Here is a 19159-nt window from a genome sequence, read left to right as displayed (position 1 = left end):
TTAGTAAGGGTAATTTAAAGGAAATAAAGAGAGAGAGAAAAAATAGATCTGACAAATAAAAACGAAAGGATAAGATGGCTGATTCAAGAAATGCCTTCACAGTAATAACACTGAATGTAACTGGATTAAACTCCCCAATTAAAAGACACAAATTGGCAGACTAGATTAAAAAATATGAACCATCAATATTTTGTTTACATGAGACTCATCTTAGACCCAATGACACAAAGAAACTGAACGTCAAAGGATGGAAAAAAATATTTCATGCAAGCTACAGCCAAAAGAAAGTGGAGGTAGCAATACTAATTTCAGGTAAAACAGACTTTAAATGCAAGGATGTCAAAAGAGACAAAAAAGGACACTACATACTAATAAAAGGGACAATTCACCAAGAAGAAACAACAATCATAAATGTTTACATACCCAATCAAGGTGCTCCAAAGTACATGAGACAAACATTGGCAAAAGTGAAGGAAGCAATTCATGTTTCCACAACAATTGTGGGAGACTTCAATACACAACTTTCTCCTACAGATAGATCAACCAGACAGAGGACCAATAAGGAAACTGAGAACCTAAAAAATGTGGTAAATGAATTAGACTTTACAGACATATATAGAGCATTACATCCCAAATAACCAGGATATACATTCTTCTCTAGTGCTCATGGAACTTTCTCCAAGATTGATCATATGCTGGAGCATAAAGCCTTCAATAAATTTAAGAAGACTGAAATTATTCAAAGCACATTCTCTGACCACAATGGAATATAACTAGAAGTCAGTACCCACCAAAAATCTAGAACATTAACAAACATCTGGAGGTTAAACAACACACTTCTAAACAATCAGTGGGTCAAAGAAGAAATTACAAGAGAAATTGCTAACTATCTAGAGACTAATGGAAACAAGAACACAGTATAACAAAACTTACGGGATGCAGCAAAGACACTATTGAGGGGGAAATTTATAGCTCAAAAATGCATGCATTAAAAAGAATGAGTTAAAATAAAGGAACTAATGGAACAACTGAAGAAGCTAGAAAATGGTCAGCAAACTAATCCTAAAAGCAAGTAGAAGAAAAGAAATAACAAAGATTAAAGCAAAAATAAATGATATGGAGAACAAAAACAATAGAGAGAATATTTAATAAAACCAAAAGTTGGTTCTTTGAGAACATTAACAAGATTGACAAACCCTTAGCTAGATTGACCAAGTCAAAAAGAGAGAAGACCCAAATAAAATAATAATTGAGATGGGGTACATTACTGTGGATCCCAAAGAAATTTTTAAAAATCCTAAGAGGATACTATGAGCAAATGTATGCTAACAAACTAGACAATTAAGAGAAAATGGACAATTTCCTGGAACAGATGAACAACTAGACTGACCAGAGAAGAAACAGAAGACTTCAACAAACCAATCACAAGTAAAGAGATCCAATCAGTCAACAAAAAGCTTCCTACAAAGAAAAGCCCAGGGCAAGACTGCTTCACTGGGGAATTTTATCAAAGTTCCCAAAAACAAATTGACACCATTCCTACTCAAGCACTTTTAAAGACTTGAAGAAAATGGAACACTACCTAACTCATTCTATGAAGCCAACATCACTCTAATACCAAAACCAGATAAAGATGCTACAAGAAAGGAAAACTACAGGCCAATCTCCCTAATGAATACAAATGCAAAAATTCTCAACAAAATACTTGCAAATAGAATCCAAAGACACACTAAAAAAATCGTACACTGTGACCAAGTGGGGTTCATCCCAGGCATGCAAGAGTAGTTCAACATAAGAAAATCAATCAATGTAATACAATACATTAACAAATCAAAACAGAAAAATCAAATGACCATCTCAAGAGATGTGAAAAGCATTTGACAAAATTCAGCATCCTTTTTTGATAAAAACACTTCAAAAGGTAGGAATTGAAGGAAACTTCGTCAATATGATAAAGGGCATACTTGAAAAACCCACAGCCAGCATAGTACTCAATAATGAGAGACTGAAAACCTTCATTCAAATATCAGGAACAAGACAAGGATGCCCGCTGTCACTGCTATTATTCAACATTGTGCTAGAAGTTCTAGCCAGAGAAATCCGGCAAGACAAAGAAATAAAAGGCATCCAAACTGGACAGGAAAAAGTAAAAGTGTCACTATTTGCAGATGATATGATCTCATATTTGGAAAACCCTGAGAAATCAACAACACAGCTACTTGAGCTAATAAACAAACTCAGCAAAGTGGCAGGATATGACATTAATGCACGTAAGCCAGTAATGTTCCTATACACAGAAATGACCTAGCTGAAGAGACACTTAAGAAAAAGATTCCATTCACAACAGCAACTAAAAAACTCAAGTCCCTAGTAATAAATTTAACTAAGGCTGTAAAAGAACTCTACAGAAGATGACATAACTTTACTAAAAGAAATAAAAGGGGACCTCAAGTAATGGAAAGACTTTCTGGGTTCATGGATAGGAAGGCTAAATGTTGTTAAGATGTTAATGCTACCTAAACTCATCTACAGACTCAATGCAATTCCAATCAAAATTCCAACAACCTACTTTGCAGACTTGGAAAAGCTGGTTATCAAATTTATTTGGAAGGGAAAGGGGTCTTGAATTGCTAAAAACATTCTGAAAAAGAAAAACAAAGTGGGAGGACTTATACTTCCTGACTTTGAAGCTTACTGTAAAGCCACGGTAGTCAAAACAGCTTGGTATTGGCAGAAAGACAGACATATTGATCAATGGAATTGAACTGAGAATTCAGTAATAGACCGCCACGTACTATAGTTGACTGATTTTTGTTAAGGCCCCCAAATCCACTGAACTGGGACAGAACAGTCTCTTCAAAAACACCTTTCTGTATATGTTAAACGCTAAACTTCCAAGAAATTACTCATAGCAGACATTTTCAGGGAATACCTTAGAGCATTATAGAAAGGAAAGGAGGTGTTAATTAGAAAGTTTGAGAAGCCTTGGTACAGAGGAAGAATACTGGCTTGGAAATTAGAAGAATGGGTTCCTGCCTAGCTCGGCAGTCGAGTTAAATGGCATGGGAACATCCCTAACTTACTGTAAAGGGAAAAAAGCTGAGCCAACATTCCAGTCATATCTCTATTGTTCTAAAGCAATTCTGACACCAAACAAGTTCCAGTGACTATATTCAAAGGTATAATAAGTTTTAGTATGCATGTCTATCCTTTTATATATGGAATACTCTTATTTACAGGATCCTAAATAATATTCACAGGTGTCCCCCTAAATTTCAATGGCACAGCTTTCAACCCCAATCCCCCTTTTTATGAAACAATTAATTTTAAGTAAGACTTCTCCATCATGGAACGTGATACCTATTTATGAACAAAAGCCTAGTGGCTACACAGGAACCAAGGTCATGTGGATATAGTTCTTCCTCATTGCTCACTTGAAAAGGAAATGAATAAAGAATATCAAACATAGACAAAGTTAAGAAATAATGTATTATTTTATGTATTTGTGCTATTTATAGAAAGAAAAAGAAATGAGCTATTATAGTTTCACAACTGATGATTTTTAAAGGAAGCTAATTTTATAGAATTAAAAATGAGAAAAAGAAAGCAAAGAATTGTGGACCAATATTAAAAAAAACACAAGAACGTGACTAACGAGGCAGACAATTTTGACTACATGGATGCAAGATAAGAGGTAGCGAATCTGTGAGCCTCTAAATCACATGCAGGCAATATTTTATAAATGTAAGGGACATTTTTAATTATCACAATCATTGAGGAAGACTCAAAGGCCCTTCAATGGTCAGAGGTCAGGAATATAGATAACCTGCAATTCATGGAATAGCCCTACACAACAAAAAATAGTTGCAACATGTAAAGAGAAGGAACATTGTACTTTGTTTTCTTGAAAATTTCACATGTACTTACTCACTATTCCTAAAAAGCACATACCATCAATAGCAATTCCAACTGTGGCAATGGATTTGCCAAAACAATATCTCTATGTCTCTCTGCATGCATAGCTATTGCATACAAATGTGTATCCATGTTTGAAGACAGTTTTAATAGTCTTAGAACCATGTGTCATTGAACTGGCAATTAGGAGAGACACAAAACATGAGGAGCTCATGGGATTTCATCAGTGATTTTGTTGTTAAAATGCTTTGTTATTGTCATCCTTTTTTGTTATAGCATAAAAAGCAATTCATGTTGTTAAAATTATGTACTGACTTCATTTATTTGGGTGGTGTCAGTTTTCAATCTTACTCGGATATTCTCCTTAGAAGTCTACTGCACACATTGTCTATGGTTTCATTTACTACCTGTTTCTATTCCCAATTCATCTTTTGCCTCTATTGCTTTCTCATGTAATGACATTAAAAGGTAAATGTTTTTGTGATATTTTGTAACTACTTCACCCCACATCATTTCATAAGGAAGTATTTTGATACTATGTTCTAAATAAAGCCAGTTCATCTGCAAGAATATTCCAGTAAGGGAGCCTGAAATTAAGGCTATTTTTTCTCTTATATTTAAATGTCTGGTCAATTATTCTTTTTCCTAGCACTAGTTTTTATTCTGAAGTCCACCCATATTTGCTGTTTTCATATCCTTGTACTACTTATGTAGAATGTGTTTTGATCTTTTCTCTCTAAATCAAAACTTATTCGTAAGGAGATGCAACTCTCTGAATATCACACAGTGTCTTTTAGCATAATGATGCCTGCATGTTTGAAATACATATCTTATAATAAACTACTTGTCTATTATTTCTCCTTTATGGTTAACACATTATTTATATTTATTTTTGACACTGAGTGTAGGTAATAAGTATAGGTAAATTATATTATTTATGAATTTCATTTCAGAATAATTATAAAATATAGAAAGAGGGGCTGAATCTGTTAAAGTTGAGAGCACTGCTTTAAACAAAGCAAAGATTTCAGCAAAGACACATTCTCTCTTCAAAAGACCAAAAAACAGCCACGGGGAAGAAGCTTCTAAGGAGGAAGGTTTCCACAATAGGCAAGGATAAGGTGACACTTTAGGAAGAGACATGATAAGCCTATCAAGAGGCAGGAGAGGATCAATAAGCACTAATTGATAGAGGCACTAACAGAAAATTTCCAGGAAAACAGTTGCTATCACTGAAGAGAAAAGTCATACATATTTATTAATGACCACACAGAACTTTAAAAGAACTGCAGGCTTTGCAAAGGTACATCTGGTAAGGCAGGAAGCATGATATTTCATTATAAAGGAGTAAATAAAGGACTTACTGAAGGCCAAGGAATCACTGAAGAAATTGCCTTCATTCCCCATCATTTACCAAAAACTTACAGAGGCAGCCAAAAAAAATCAGCCAGGAAAAGTTCAGAGAGGTAACTAATTTTGAACACAGTTCAAAGGTGCTCTGAATCTATGAAACAGTGATTCCAGAAAAAAATTCACTAGGTTCATATTTTAAAAACGTTCAGTTAATCTATGCCACGCTCCCACCAGCAGAAATTAAACTCAAAAAGTTCCTTTGCAACAAAGCTTTTACAGTAAGTTTTGGGTTTTCTTAATAAATACTGTAAAAACTCATCTGTACATTGTACTACTCAGTTTCACGATCAATTTTGTATTTTTACGGTTGAAATTGGTTTCCTCTTTGTAATACATGAAACCTACACGAAATATATGACTTCTAATCACTCTACTTATAAAACTGTCTAAAAACAATTGAGGGCCTAAGTGGAGGATCACCTCACTTCCCTATTCACCATTTATCTATGACCTGAAAAATGTTTCAAGCCTGCCATCTGAAATCAGTTTTTAAAAATTCCACAGTAAAAGTATAGCACTGACTGCTGACTGCCATAAGTAAACATAAGGATTAATGAGTCTATAAGAAATAATGAAATAATGAAAATATGTCTTAAAATTGAGAGGGAATTAAAAAGACAAACCACAGAAAAAAAACCTGTTAAAGACCTAAATTATAAAAGAGGAAAAGGATAAACATCTAAAATGGTATGCCTCAGAAAATGAGTATATAGGTATATGACAAAAGACTTTAGATAAGGAGAAGAAACAGCTATAAAAACTGAAGAAAAAAATTCCTTTAAAAACCCTCAATCACAAATAATTCAAAAGCATTTTAAGCCTAACATGCTAAGATATGAGAAAATTTAGAGCTAGATCACAACTGGATAGAACCACTGTTAACAGGGAGAAATGAAGATACTTTACAATCAAGTCTGAAATCATTATTAACCAAAAAGAAGTTGATTGCATTGTACTCTAAAATCTAGAATAAAATATAAAACTTAACTAGACATCTTGGAAAGTCAAGACGCATGTGTAAAAAAACCAATAATCAGCAAGAGATTCAAATTCTAAACATCACTAGGAAATAAGGTCTAGGACTATGCATTTGAAAAGAATGTGCTCTAAGAAAATAGTTTCAGTGGCTGAGAGATTTCAAATGGAGTCGAGAGGTCAGTCTGGTGGACATTCTTATGTACTATGTAGATAACACCTCTTAGGTTTTAATGTATTGGAATAGCTAGAAGTAAATACCTGAAACTACCAAACTCCAACCCAGTAGTCTGGACTCCTGAAGATGATTATATAATAATGTAGATTACAAGGGGTGACAGAGTGATTGTGAAAACCTTGTGGATCATACTCCCTTTATCCAGTGTATGGATGGATGAGTAGAAAAATGGGGATAAAAACTAAACGACAAATAGGGTGGGATAGGGGGGATGGTTTGGGTGTTCTTTTTTTACTTTTATTTTTTATTCTGATTCTGATTCTTTCTGATGTAAGGAATGGGTTCAGAAATAGATTGTGGTGATGAATACATAACTATATGATCGTACTGTGTGTGAACAGTTGATTGTACAACATGGATGACTATGATATGTCAATATATTTCAATAAAACTGAATAAAAAAAAAAAAAAGAATGTGCTCTAAGAATAGTCACTCACTGAGACTGTTATTTCTTTAACTGCTATGTGGGGGTGCCCTCTGGAATATGCAAAGCTCCTTTCCATGAAGCATTAATTTCATCTGAAGAATTAAAATACATGTGGGGATATATTATAGAGAAGAATGCCAAATAAGCATTACTTCTAATGACAAAATACAAGATTTCAAACAAAATCCTATTGCTTGTCTTGGCCAATTTGATGATGATAGCTGTGATAACTTGGTGGGAAAGTCTTGAGAAATGCAGCATCAGATACAGTTTGAAGAGGGCAATAAGTTACTTTAGGAATCAAGTCATAGAGAAATAGGCATATTAAAATATGTATTTGCTTACTTATTTCAAGTAACCCCAATATTTTTCAATCATGCTCAATTCCTGAAAAGCCCCATGTGCCCCTAAAAGAAGTTCTTTAAATGGAAATACTTACTTAGGAAACCAATTTAATCCCAGGTGCTCTGTTTTGGAGTATAATATTCTTTCCACCATGTCATAAAGTGGTCTCCAAGGTAACTCCAAATCATCTCTTGAGAGTAGTTCTTTTTTCCTAAATAAATAAATACAAGTGAATATGTGTGCACATGTGTGTGTATCATGCATACATACTACACAGGGAAGACAGCTGTTAAATGCTGCTGCTTATCACAGTGAATTTAGTTTTACTTCATACCCAGCCACACACTGGCATAACATGATATCAGGAATTTAATGCACCAGATTCTTGCTGCTGCTCAAACCTCAAAAAGCAACAGGTAAAAAAGGGCATTTAAATTTGTTCCACCATTATTGTAGATGAATTTCATATCTTCCCACCTTATCATAATCAGTACTCTTTATGGAATATTTAATGTTTCCAGCATTGCACTTGATGCTTTGGAATAAGCAAAAGAATAAATGATCCTCATCTTAAAGGAATTAAAATTAGCATAAATAAAACAATCAGACCACATATAGTTTGGTGTGTTCTAAAGAGATGGCTTCATGAAGGAAATGGAATTTTAATTAAAAGGTTAATTAATACATATAGTTAAATTTCTGATAACATTTTCCACAATCTTTTTCCATACTGGCAATTTGAGACTTGCTGTTCCTACCAAAAAACACTTAGTTCTTAGTCTTTTCCTAAAACCTGAAAACAAAACAAACAACAACAAAACAACCTCAGCAGAAATTACAGGAAACTGACTTACTTTAACAGGTTGATCAAGAGCCTGGCAAATCCCTGCATCATGCTGATTTCCAGTTTTGGAATTGATACCAGCTCATACAATAACTTGATAAAAAGGACATGATCTTCTTTGCTAAATTTTCTCCCATAAAGTCGTATATATCTGCAAGAGACAAAGAGATATTCTTGCCTTTAAAAATATGTATGCTGACACCTTGTTTTCAAATTCTTTTTATGTCAAGGGCTTTATACTCATTCTCATCATTTTGTTTTCCATTCTCAACAGAATGCAGCAAAGAATTATTCTTTATGTACTTTAATCAAGGGATTACCAAATAAGAACTTAATTTATAAGTACTTTAATAACAAAAGGCTTAAATTGATAACTGAATTCTCATTATCATTTAATGACCAATTAAACACTGCTGTCTTATATTGTATATTCTTAACTGTCCTTTGATCATACATAACCTAAAAAGAGCTCCTCTGCTCCCTTTACTAAGCAAACGCTCATTCAAGATAATGATCTACTCATAATTTCCTGAAACTACTCAAGACAGAGTATCACAGCATAATTAAACGTAAATAGAACAAGAGTACAGATATGAAAGTTCACTCCATTAGCCACAAGGATCTTTTAAAAATACATATAATTTACTTAGAATCCTGAAACAATATTATAAGTTACATAACTTTACCATTTGTTTCCAAGAGTTACATCATAATTAAGTTACTTCCAGAAATAGTATTTTATCTCAAAATTAAGCATTTTCAATTTTTCTTTTAACTTTAAAAAAATAATGTATTAAAACCATCAACTATAATCAAATTTAAGGAGGAGATGTCCCCAAAAGAATGACTAATTAATCACAGCATATTTAAGGATTCAGATGTAACCAACCCAAAATTTATTTAGTACAAATTACTAGATATTTAAAATCATAAACCCCTTTGAGAAGGGTCATTTTACAGACAATTAAGTACACTAAGTCAACAGAAAAGATAGCATTAATATTCCTTATATGATATTTAGCACGCCTCTCCTTCCCCAACAGCTAAGATCAAATTAAACTTATGCTTAACTTCTAAAGTTAGGGCACCTAAATGCTTCTCTGTCATCCAAAAATTCTTCAAAATCCCACTAAGTGCATTCTTGTATTTTCTCAAGATTTTCTGAATTTATTTGGCTTTTTTTCTATAGTTTCAAGGTATTTTTAGGCAGTAGGAAGGATGGATGCACATGCTTAATCTATCATCTGACTGGCCCATGTAAGAATTAAACCCATGATCTCATTTTAGGAACATGAGGCATAGCATAAGAAGCAAAGCAATGAAACTTGAAATCTTGTTTTGACTGTCAGTCATTACTGTCAAAATTTCTTACCACTTAGGACTGATAAAGCATATAGATTAATGAAGACAATATATGCAGACCTTGAGCTCAGGCTTAGGTACTTCAAAAGCAGTGAATAAACACAGCACAGCCTCATGAAGTCTAAACTCAATTTCACTCCAAACTTAGGAGTAAAAGTTAGAAATCATTTAAATTGTATTTTAAAATGAAAACAAACTATATCCCTAAAAATTGGCATAATTTTTTTCTTTTTTTTTTAAATAGCAATCTTTCAAATATAATTTTTTTTAAGATAAAAACAAAAAAGTTCAAAGTATATTTCCTGCTTTCAGGTGGCTGCTTCAGGCTCTGCCAGAATTCCAGGTGTGCAGGGGTTATATATTCACTCTCCTTAGTGGTTAGGAATACTATTGTGGAAAAATTGGGAGAAACACTGCTTTATGCCATTGAAATAACTTAGCTACAGCCCATTACCTTTACTGCAGTAAACAGACAACAGTGTGTTTAATATTACATGTTACAGAAGACAGTGAGCTATAAAACTCGCAAAGCCCAAATTTCAATATTACAAAAGGAAGTTTATTAACCAATGCCATCTATTTCATATGGTTAGTAAACTTTCTAAGTTCCTTATTAGAGAAATAAAACTACTAAAATAATACTATTCCTCATTTATTAGGGAAAGTAGTGGTTGACACTCTGTTTTAAGGAATTCAAAAGAAGAGACCAAAAGAGAGATTTCTAGAAAGGCCAGAACAAACTGCTGACAAAACTGGAGATTTTAGGGGATTCCTCAGAAACTGTTTCCCCCTGCTCTTCACTAATCAGCAAGTGGTTCTTGTCTCAGCATTTCACAAAATGCAGTCCAAGATTTCCTTTAAAAGGCACAAAAAGCACTAACCATAAAAAAGAAAATAAATTGGTCTTCATTAAAATTAAGAACTTCTATTCACAGACCTGTTAAAAGGGAAAACGTCAGTCAGGTATTGGAATGTATGTATCTGATAAAGGACTCATACAAAGTACATAAAGAACTATAAATCACTAAGAAAAAGACACAAAACAATAAGAAAATGAACAAAAGACTCAGACAGGCACTTCTTAGAAGACAACATCCATATCATTACTCATTAATAAAAACAGATTAAAGCTACAGAAATGTACCACTTCAAATCCATCAGACTGGCTAAAATTATAAAGCCTAACAATACATAGTATTGGTGAGCACTGCAACAGCTCTTCTTAAGAGTTGCTGGTAGGAGTATATAAAGGGGTTACAACTGATCGGGGAAAACTGCTTGGTGTCATTTAATAAAGCTAAACAAAGGCTTATCCGAAGACCTAGAATCCCATTAGCAGGGATATATACATAAGTGCATATGTCAAAGACAGGTACAAAAACATGAGTAGACTTCACAAACATCATTTGAGCAAAAGAAGCTAAACACAAAAGAATGCATGTTGCATGATTCCATTGTAAAGAGTGGGCAATACTAATCAACGGTGTCTGAAGTCAGAATAGTGGTTATCTCTGAGGACAAAGCATTGCTCGAGAAGAGGGAACTTTATAGGGTGCTAGAAGTGTTCTACATCTTAATCTGGGTGGTGGTTCCATGAGTGTGTATAAAAATAATACATATATATATAATTTGTATATATACATAATAATACATAAAAAAATTTGTCAAATTGAAATTAGTGCACTCAACACACTTTACTGAGTGACTGCTAAATGTCAGTTTTTAAAAAGAGAGATACAGATAGAATGAAACTAAAGGTATGGATGGAGTATAGTTTTATTTTTGGGGGGAAGTGGAAAAGATGTGATCCGAGGATCACATACATCAAGAATTATGGAGGGTAACTATTTAAAATACGTATTCCTGGGCTCCATCCTAGACCTAGACTTGAGGTAGAGATTAAGCATCATCATTTTTAAAAACATTCCAGTTTATTTTCTGTACAAGTTCAAAAACCCTTTTAGATCCTATTTAAAGAAGGTCCATTCACTTTATTCAATTAATTTTCCCGTTAAGTTTTAGGGCTAAAAAATTACTATTCAATGACTCAAAATACTTTAAAGTCTTGGTAATAGCCATAACTGAACTTTTGGACAGAATATCCAGAATATCCAGATGACAAGTCACCTTCCCATAAGGGGGAAAAAAACAAACAGTAAAATATAACATAAAAGCACTTTTCAGCTGCTTTGTCCTCACAACCTTAGTTTATTAATCAATGCCTTAATTTTCAGTCTCAAGTTAAGAAAGACAGCAACACACTACTAACAGTAATTATCAAATAAAATATATAATACCACCAAATAAATTTTATTCTATCATACATCCTGAAGATAGTTTGCTGTGTATCATGAAGAAATTTAAAGAAATAAAATTATACACCATTAAAATAAACAAAGAATTTTTTAGAACTTGGCTAGAGGTTAAAAATTTGTTTTTTTCAAAGCAGGCTTTACCATTTAACCAGTTATTTTAGTCCAGGGCAATCACTGGGTTTCTGAAGTTCTTATTATATCTACCAATAAAGTAAAAGTAATGAATTATTTCAGAGCAATATTAAGACTATTTATAATTATAAAACATGTAAGACATATTAGGAGCGATATCTAACCTTAAGGATAGACTTTATTTTGGGGAGTTGTATAAAAAAGATGAAAAATGGAATTTCAGCTTGAAAATTTAAAAACTAGAACTGAATTACCTATTTTTTTGACAGCACTTAAAGTATGTATAGATTATCTTTTTAAACTCCTACACCTAGAAATGTAAGACTATCAAAATCAAAATATCAAAAAACTTTCCAATGCATATTCATAATGAAATTTTCCTGAAAAAATCTAAAAGTTAAAAAAACCTGGGTTTCCTCACAAGGCTATGGTGATAAATAATTAATTAATGTACACAAAAGAGCCCCACCCATAGATATTTTGATTTAAATGTTCTGGAGTGGAGCCCCATGCAATTATTTTTTATAAGTCCCCAGATATCTCACTAGGTTTGAGACCTACAAGACCCTAGCAAATGTGCACAATGCACATTTTAAAAAATCTATTCAAATCATTAAAAATGTACTAGTAATGTAATCTGTTTCAGTTTATATTTCTTTAGCTATGAGACTAAATATATTCTAGGTTTCCTTAATATACTAATTATTTTCATATGAATTATGTGTTCATATCCTTGAAAGCCTATCTATACTTTAAGACTTCCTCCTTCATGAAGTCCTTCTTCATTCCAATCCTGTTATCTGACCTCTTGAACCTTTAACAGCATGTACCAAATTGACTACTTTTTCATATTTTATCTCATACTATATAATTACATGTATATCAGCTATAGTTAATTCCTAAGTCAATAATGTATAATGTATACATTATTTAAACATTATTTTATTTATACATTATTTTATTTCTTTAGATGATTGAAAGCTACTTGATGATAGGGACCATTGCTTTATATCTATTCAACTCTCAGCAATAACCAGAGAAGAAATGAGATAGACATTCTGAGAAACATTTGTTTAACTGATTGAATATACAAGTATCTTACAGAATATACTGACTTACATGACTATAAACTTCCAGGGCTCATCCTTTCAAAATAAAGCAAGCAAGCAAACAAAACCACTTCAAACTAGCAAAACAAATATTTGACCAAATTAAGCAAACTAGCTTTAAAACATAATTTCCAAAACACACTAAAAAAAGAGGTCCATCATCTTTACCAAATATAGTATTTCTGACGGAAGGCTCTAAATGGACAGGGAAATCTGAGATATGCACTTCTCTCTATCCCCATCCACCACATCTTAGACACAACACTCATCACAGTTTCAGCATATTCTAACTCAGAATTATACTTTTTGACTTAGGAATTAAGTGACACAAGAATTTCTAGAGTAATAAAGTCATTATAATTAATACCTAATAACGCTGGCTCTCTTCTTTTCCTAGTTGTTTCTCTCTTGAGATATAGATTAAAGGGAATCATTTCTTGATATGCTTTACTGTCAATTATGAGCCAGACATGTCAACAAGCAATGAAACAAAAATAAATAAGGAACGGCCCTGAAGCCTAGAGAGGGACACAGGTAATACTACGTCAATATGATGCTATAAGTACAGATTTAAAGAGTTGCATGGTCAATGTAATTGGTCTTATCTCTGTTCCCCCTGTAGTGAATGGATTTCCCCTGACTCCTCCTTACCTATCCAAATCCTACCTGAAAGGTTCAACTGCAGTTCTCCTTCCACTGGGTAGACTTCCCAGGCTTACAGCCCAGGGAACTTTCCTTTGGACAGAAACCAAGGTTCTGTGATTAAGAGCAAGAGCTCTGAGGTATTCAGACCAATGTGCTGCTATGTAATCTCATTAAGCCTCATTTCTTCAACTGCTAAAATTGGGATAGTAAATGTACCTAAAATCTCATAGAATTGTTTTTAAGGATGAAATGAAATAATTAACTTAACATAGTGCTGGCACAATCTAAGCCCTTAATGTAGTTTCTATGCCATTCATTTAATAAGCTATTAATGCTTTCTTGTAAGACCCCTCAGGTTACTGATATTTTTAACTGTTGAAATTTTTCATTTTCATCCCTCATATCTCCATAGCTCAGTAAAGTAGGTGTTGATGATGTGATCTAAAATAGAAATAAACCTGTATTAAGTCAAATCAGTAGCTTTCAAATTTTTTGGCCATACCCACAGTAATAAATATAACTCGGTACACACATACACATACATGAATAACTAAAACAAGATCATGAATATTCATCCTTACTACTTCCAAATCCACTCTCATCTAGTTCACTTAAAAAAAAAAAAAAAAAAAAAAAACCTACTAAATTAATTTCACAACCTTTGCTCATCACCCAGTTTGAAAAATTATGTATTTATAAATGAACATGAAGATGAAAAAATGAGCCAAAAATTAAAAATAATAAAACCAAAGGGAAAAGGTCTTGAGATATTTGTCAGTTAAATTATGAATTATTAAAAAAAAATCACATTTCTAATTCATTCCTGACTTTGTTTAATAGCAACTTTTCTCCTGACTCACACAGAATAAAATACTCTATTTGTTGATAGAAACTTGAAAACATTTATTGGAACCTCTAGAAATAACCTACCTTCCCCAGAACACAAACTATTTTGACTAAACTCTTCAGGAATCTGCCCCACATTCCCAACTTCATTTAAAATCCATTTCAGTAGAGAAATAAGGGAAGGAATATCTGCCTGAAAATACACACACTCACGTGCAAAAGAATGCACTCATAAAACTCCTTGCTCTAAAAACTTCCACATGTTCAATCCTTGGCTTAAAAAAGAAAATTGTTGGACAATGAAATGAAAAACCCACACTTAACATCCCAAAGATTATTAACACATTCCATTTATACTAACATAAGATTATAAAGCACGTTTAATAATTCTTAAGCAATCTTCGGTGTGTTCCAACTACAATACTACTCTAATACCCAACACATTTCACAGCTGCAATAGTGTTAGGTTTTTCTTGAAATGGGAAAAAGCCTTTATTGTAACTTTAAACTCTAAAAGCTGAACTCTACGTATTATGAAACAATGTAGTTTTTACTAATTTGGTTCTGATCGTCAAATTAACAGAAAATGGTGATGACCACCACCAGAATTTTATGGTTCATTTATCAAAATTTTAATAACTCTATATTTTGTAATACTAAATATTTAACAGATTTATTTTTAAATGCGTCTTGGTCAAACTCCCTGATGTGAACAACATAATCTGCTTTCTTCTCTACATTGCTAACCCCCACCACCCATGCCTCTTTTGGGTTATGAAACATTCCATTCCCTTCCTTAACCAAAAATCTTCTTTCCTCTGCTTCTTTAGTTAGATCTATACTTTCTTTTGAACCCAAAATTAAAACGGATCTCATCTATTGTCTGTTAATTTCTGATGGATATAGCAGGAACAAGCTCACAGAAATGTTGCTATATTAGGTAACTTTCTTGGGATAAAGTAGGAACAGGTTGGAAGTAAAGCAGTTATCTTAGGTTAGTTGTCTTTTTCTTACTCCCTTGTTATGGTCTCTTTGAAATGTTCTTTTATTGTATTTTTTTTTTAATTTTTTTTTCATACAGTTGATTTAAAAAAAGAAAGGAAAGTTAAAAAAAAAAGAAAAACAAGGAAAAAAATATGTAGTGCCCCCTTGAGGAGCCTGTGGAGAATGCGGGGGTATTGGCCTACCCCACCTCGATGGTTGCTAACATGACCACAGACATAGGGGACTGGTGGTTTGATGGGTTGAGCCCTCTACTATAGGTTTTACCCTTGGGAAGACGGTTGCTGCAAAGGAGAGGCTAGGCCTCCCTATATTTGTGCCTAAGAGCCTCCTCCCGAATGCCTCTTTGTTGCTCAGATGTGGCCCTCTCTCTCTAGCTAAGCCAACTTGAAAGGTGAAATCACTGCCCTCCCCCCTACGTGGGATCAGACACCCAGGGGAGTGAATCTCCCTGGCAACGTGGAATATGACTCCCGGGGAGGAATGTAGACCTGGCATCGTGGGACGGAGAACATCTTCTTGACCAAAAGGGGGATGTGAAAGGAAATGAAATAAGCTTCGGTGGCAGAGAAATTCCAAAAGGAGCCGAGAGGTCACGCTGGTGGGCACTCTTACGCACAATTTAGACAACCCTTTTTAGGTTCTAATGAATTGGGGTAGCTGGTGGTAGATACCTGAAACTATCAAACTACAACCCAGAACCCATGAATCTCGAAGACAACTGTATAAAAATGGAGCTTATGAGGCGTGACAATGGGATTGGGAAAGCCATAAGGACCACACTCCACTTTGTCTAGTTTATGGATGGATGAGTAGAAAAAGAGGGGAAGGAAACAAACAAACAGACAAAGGCACCCAGTGTTCTTTTTTACTTCAATTGCTCTTTTACACTTTAATTATTATTCTTGTTATTTTTGTGTGTGTGCTAATGAAGGTGTCAGGGATTGATTTAGGTGATGAATGTACAACTATGTAATGGTACTGTGAACAATCGAATGTACGATTTGTTTTGTATGACTGCATGGTATGTGAATATATCTCAATAAAATGAAGATAAAAAAAATTAAAATAAAATAAAATAAAATGGATCTCATGCCAGATTCGTTTTCTACATTTTGACAGTAAAAATACCAATTCCTTAGATTTCCATAATGTTTTGGTTTATAAAGAACATAAAGGTAATTCTAATATTGAGCACCTATGAACACTAAATGCTGCAGTTAGAAGGGAGAAGAGGTAAATATGGAAGACCCTGACCTCAAGAAAGCTCACACTAAAGGAAGGAAAATATGTACATAAAGAATATAAAAGCATGAACAAGAGATCAAGAGATATGGTACTAAAAGGGAAGAAATGCTCAGTATAGGCCAAATACGGAAGTAGCCAACCTCAGGATTTCACATGGAAATATTTTATGGTGTATGCTGCTTTTACCATTTCCAGTGTGGGTCTCAACGAATGTAGGGTTTTATTGTTCTGGTTGGTATTGCTTTCATTACCATGCTCTCAGTTTGGGGTTCACACAGCCTGAATGACACTTTAATTTTCTATAAAGGTCAAATTTGTATTTCATAAGTTAAAAAAAAGGGAAGGTGGGTAGAGAGTTTAATTAGAAATCAGTCTCACTTCATAGAAAAAACTTAACTTCCAGGTTCCACAATGAGAAAAACCTGCTTAAAAGTTGTGCGCTTATTTACTAATTAACAAGCTTCCCTGAAAAAACAACAAAATATCATAAAACTAAGTTTGTCTCCTTTTTACCTCAATTAAAAACATGAACTTCAAAGCCAATTATATTGTACAACACTGTAGCAAGAACACTTCAGAAAAGTTTTTAAATGACATTCAGATCTCAGAAGAACTAGCAGTTTTTTTTTTTAACTGCCTTTATCAGTGTCTCAGTGTGAGGCATTAAAACCCAATGGTCAACAAATATTGCAGGGACGCACTGATATAAACTAGTTATAATAGTAAACTCAAAGACATGAAATATAAGTGACCAGGGTACAGAACAGGGTTGAAGAATAGAGCGGTTGCTTATTATGAGCAGAATGTTCAACTGGGGTGAACCTAAACATTTGGAAGTAGACAGAGGTGATGGTATCATGTTGTGAGAATAATAGTGCTGAACGGTCTGTGAATGTGGTGGAAAGGGGAAGCTTAGAGTCACATGTCACCAGAAGGAAAGTTGGAGGTTAAAAGATGGGAATGTATAAAATAGTGAAACTTGTGGTGGACAATGTCCATGATTAACTGTACAAATATTAAAAATCTCTCTCTCTCATGAACCAGAGCAAATGTATGACACTAGAACTAGAAGTTAACAGTAGACGGGCATACAGGAAAAAAACATATACCTATTGCAAACTATATACTACAGTTAGTAGTATTTTAACATTCTTTCATCAACAGTAACAAATGTACGATACCAATACTATGAATCAATAATCGGGGTGGGGGGTGCTTAGGGGTATGGGAGGATTTGAGTTTCCTTTTTTTTGTCTTTATTTCTCTTCTGGAGTAATGAAAATGTTCTAAAAATTGGAAAAAAATCAATTGTGGTGATGGATGCACAGCTGTATGATGGTACCGTGGGCAACTGATTGTACACTTTGGATCTTTGGTAATTGTACGGTTTGTGAAAAATCTCAATTAAAAAAAAAACCCAATGGTCAGAATAACAATTTTTTTAAGTAATTCAATTAGAATTAATATTATCTCTCTCTCTCTATCTCACTCTCTCTCTCATATATTTGATGTAGTTACCACCTTGCCTGGTCTGTCCTAAATGAACAAAAATGTATACTACATGTAGGAACACACTGGAACTCCCAGAGGACAGAACTCTTTCTCTGATATATCACAAGTGCCAAAAACTGTGCCTAACCCATACAAGGCACTGGGAAAAATAATTTGTTCAAAGAAGACTGCATTCTGCCTCCACTACTTTGTGTCAAATTATAAGCCTCGGTAACTTTGTTTTTAAAATGGAGATAATTGAAGAGTTAACTCCAAGAGTGATTCTAACTCTCAAAATTAAGAGGATGGAGAAAAAAAGATGTCATAATACAAAAATGTTCATTCATGAACAATTTCTTTATCTCTGTCCAGAAGGTTTCGGACGATAGTAAACCTTAAGTCAAAACAATGCAAATGAAATGCAAACTCAGGAGTGGGGGAAGAAAGTGTATTCACAAATTTTACAAAAGAAGCAGGACTTCATAAGGTTGATCAAATTGTTACTGGATTATTGTTAAATGTTTTTAGTTAGATGTTATTGGTACTATGGGTTTTTTGTTTGTTTTCAGCTCTTTTCCTGACATGCATACTGGAAACATTTACAAATGAAGATGCTTCAAAATAATGGTAGGAGAGAGCAGGAGTGAGATGATGGAAGAAACAAGATTGACCATGAGTTCATTAACTGTTAAAGATGGGTGACAGGTACATGAGGATTCATTATATTGTTCCGTTTTCTTTTGTATATGTTTGATATTTTTTCATAATAAAAAATGTTTAAAGCAAAAAATAAATAAACAAATGGTATTAGAAAACTGTTCAAATAATAATCACACAGTTATCCACTGACA

General features: G+C 33.6%; 1 protein-coding gene across 4 annotated transcripts in view; it reads right to left on the bottom strand.

Annotated features, from left to right (window-relative positions):
- PSME4 (proteasome activator subunit 4) overlaps positions 1 to 19159 on the bottom strand; it is a 123266-nt gene that overhangs the window by 99735 nt on the left and 4372 nt on the right. For all 4 annotated transcript variants that reach the window (XR_005212299.1, XM_037806422.1, XM_037806423.1 and 1 more), the window contains exons 2-3: positions 8169 to 8309; positions 7409 to 7525 (exon numbers count right to left, since the gene is read on the bottom strand). Coding sequence is in view for 3 of the 4 variants with exons in the window: in XM_037806422.1 (XP_037662350.1) it covers positions 7409 to 7525; positions 8169 to 8309 (258 nt within the window). In the remaining variant the exon portion in view is untranslated. The remainder of the gene's footprint in view (positions 1 to 7408; positions 7526 to 8168; positions 8310 to 19159) is intronic.

The sequence above is a fragment of the Choloepus didactylus genome, chromosome 17, assembly GCF_015220235.1.
Source record: "Choloepus didactylus isolate mChoDid1 chromosome 17, mChoDid1.pri, whole genome shotgun sequence".
Classification (NCBI taxonomy): Eukaryota; Metazoa; Chordata; class Mammalia; order Pilosa; family Megalonychidae; genus Choloepus; species Choloepus didactylus.
The sequence above is the reverse complement of the archived record's forward strand: the minus strand, read 5'-3'. Positions and strand labels throughout refer to the sequence as shown.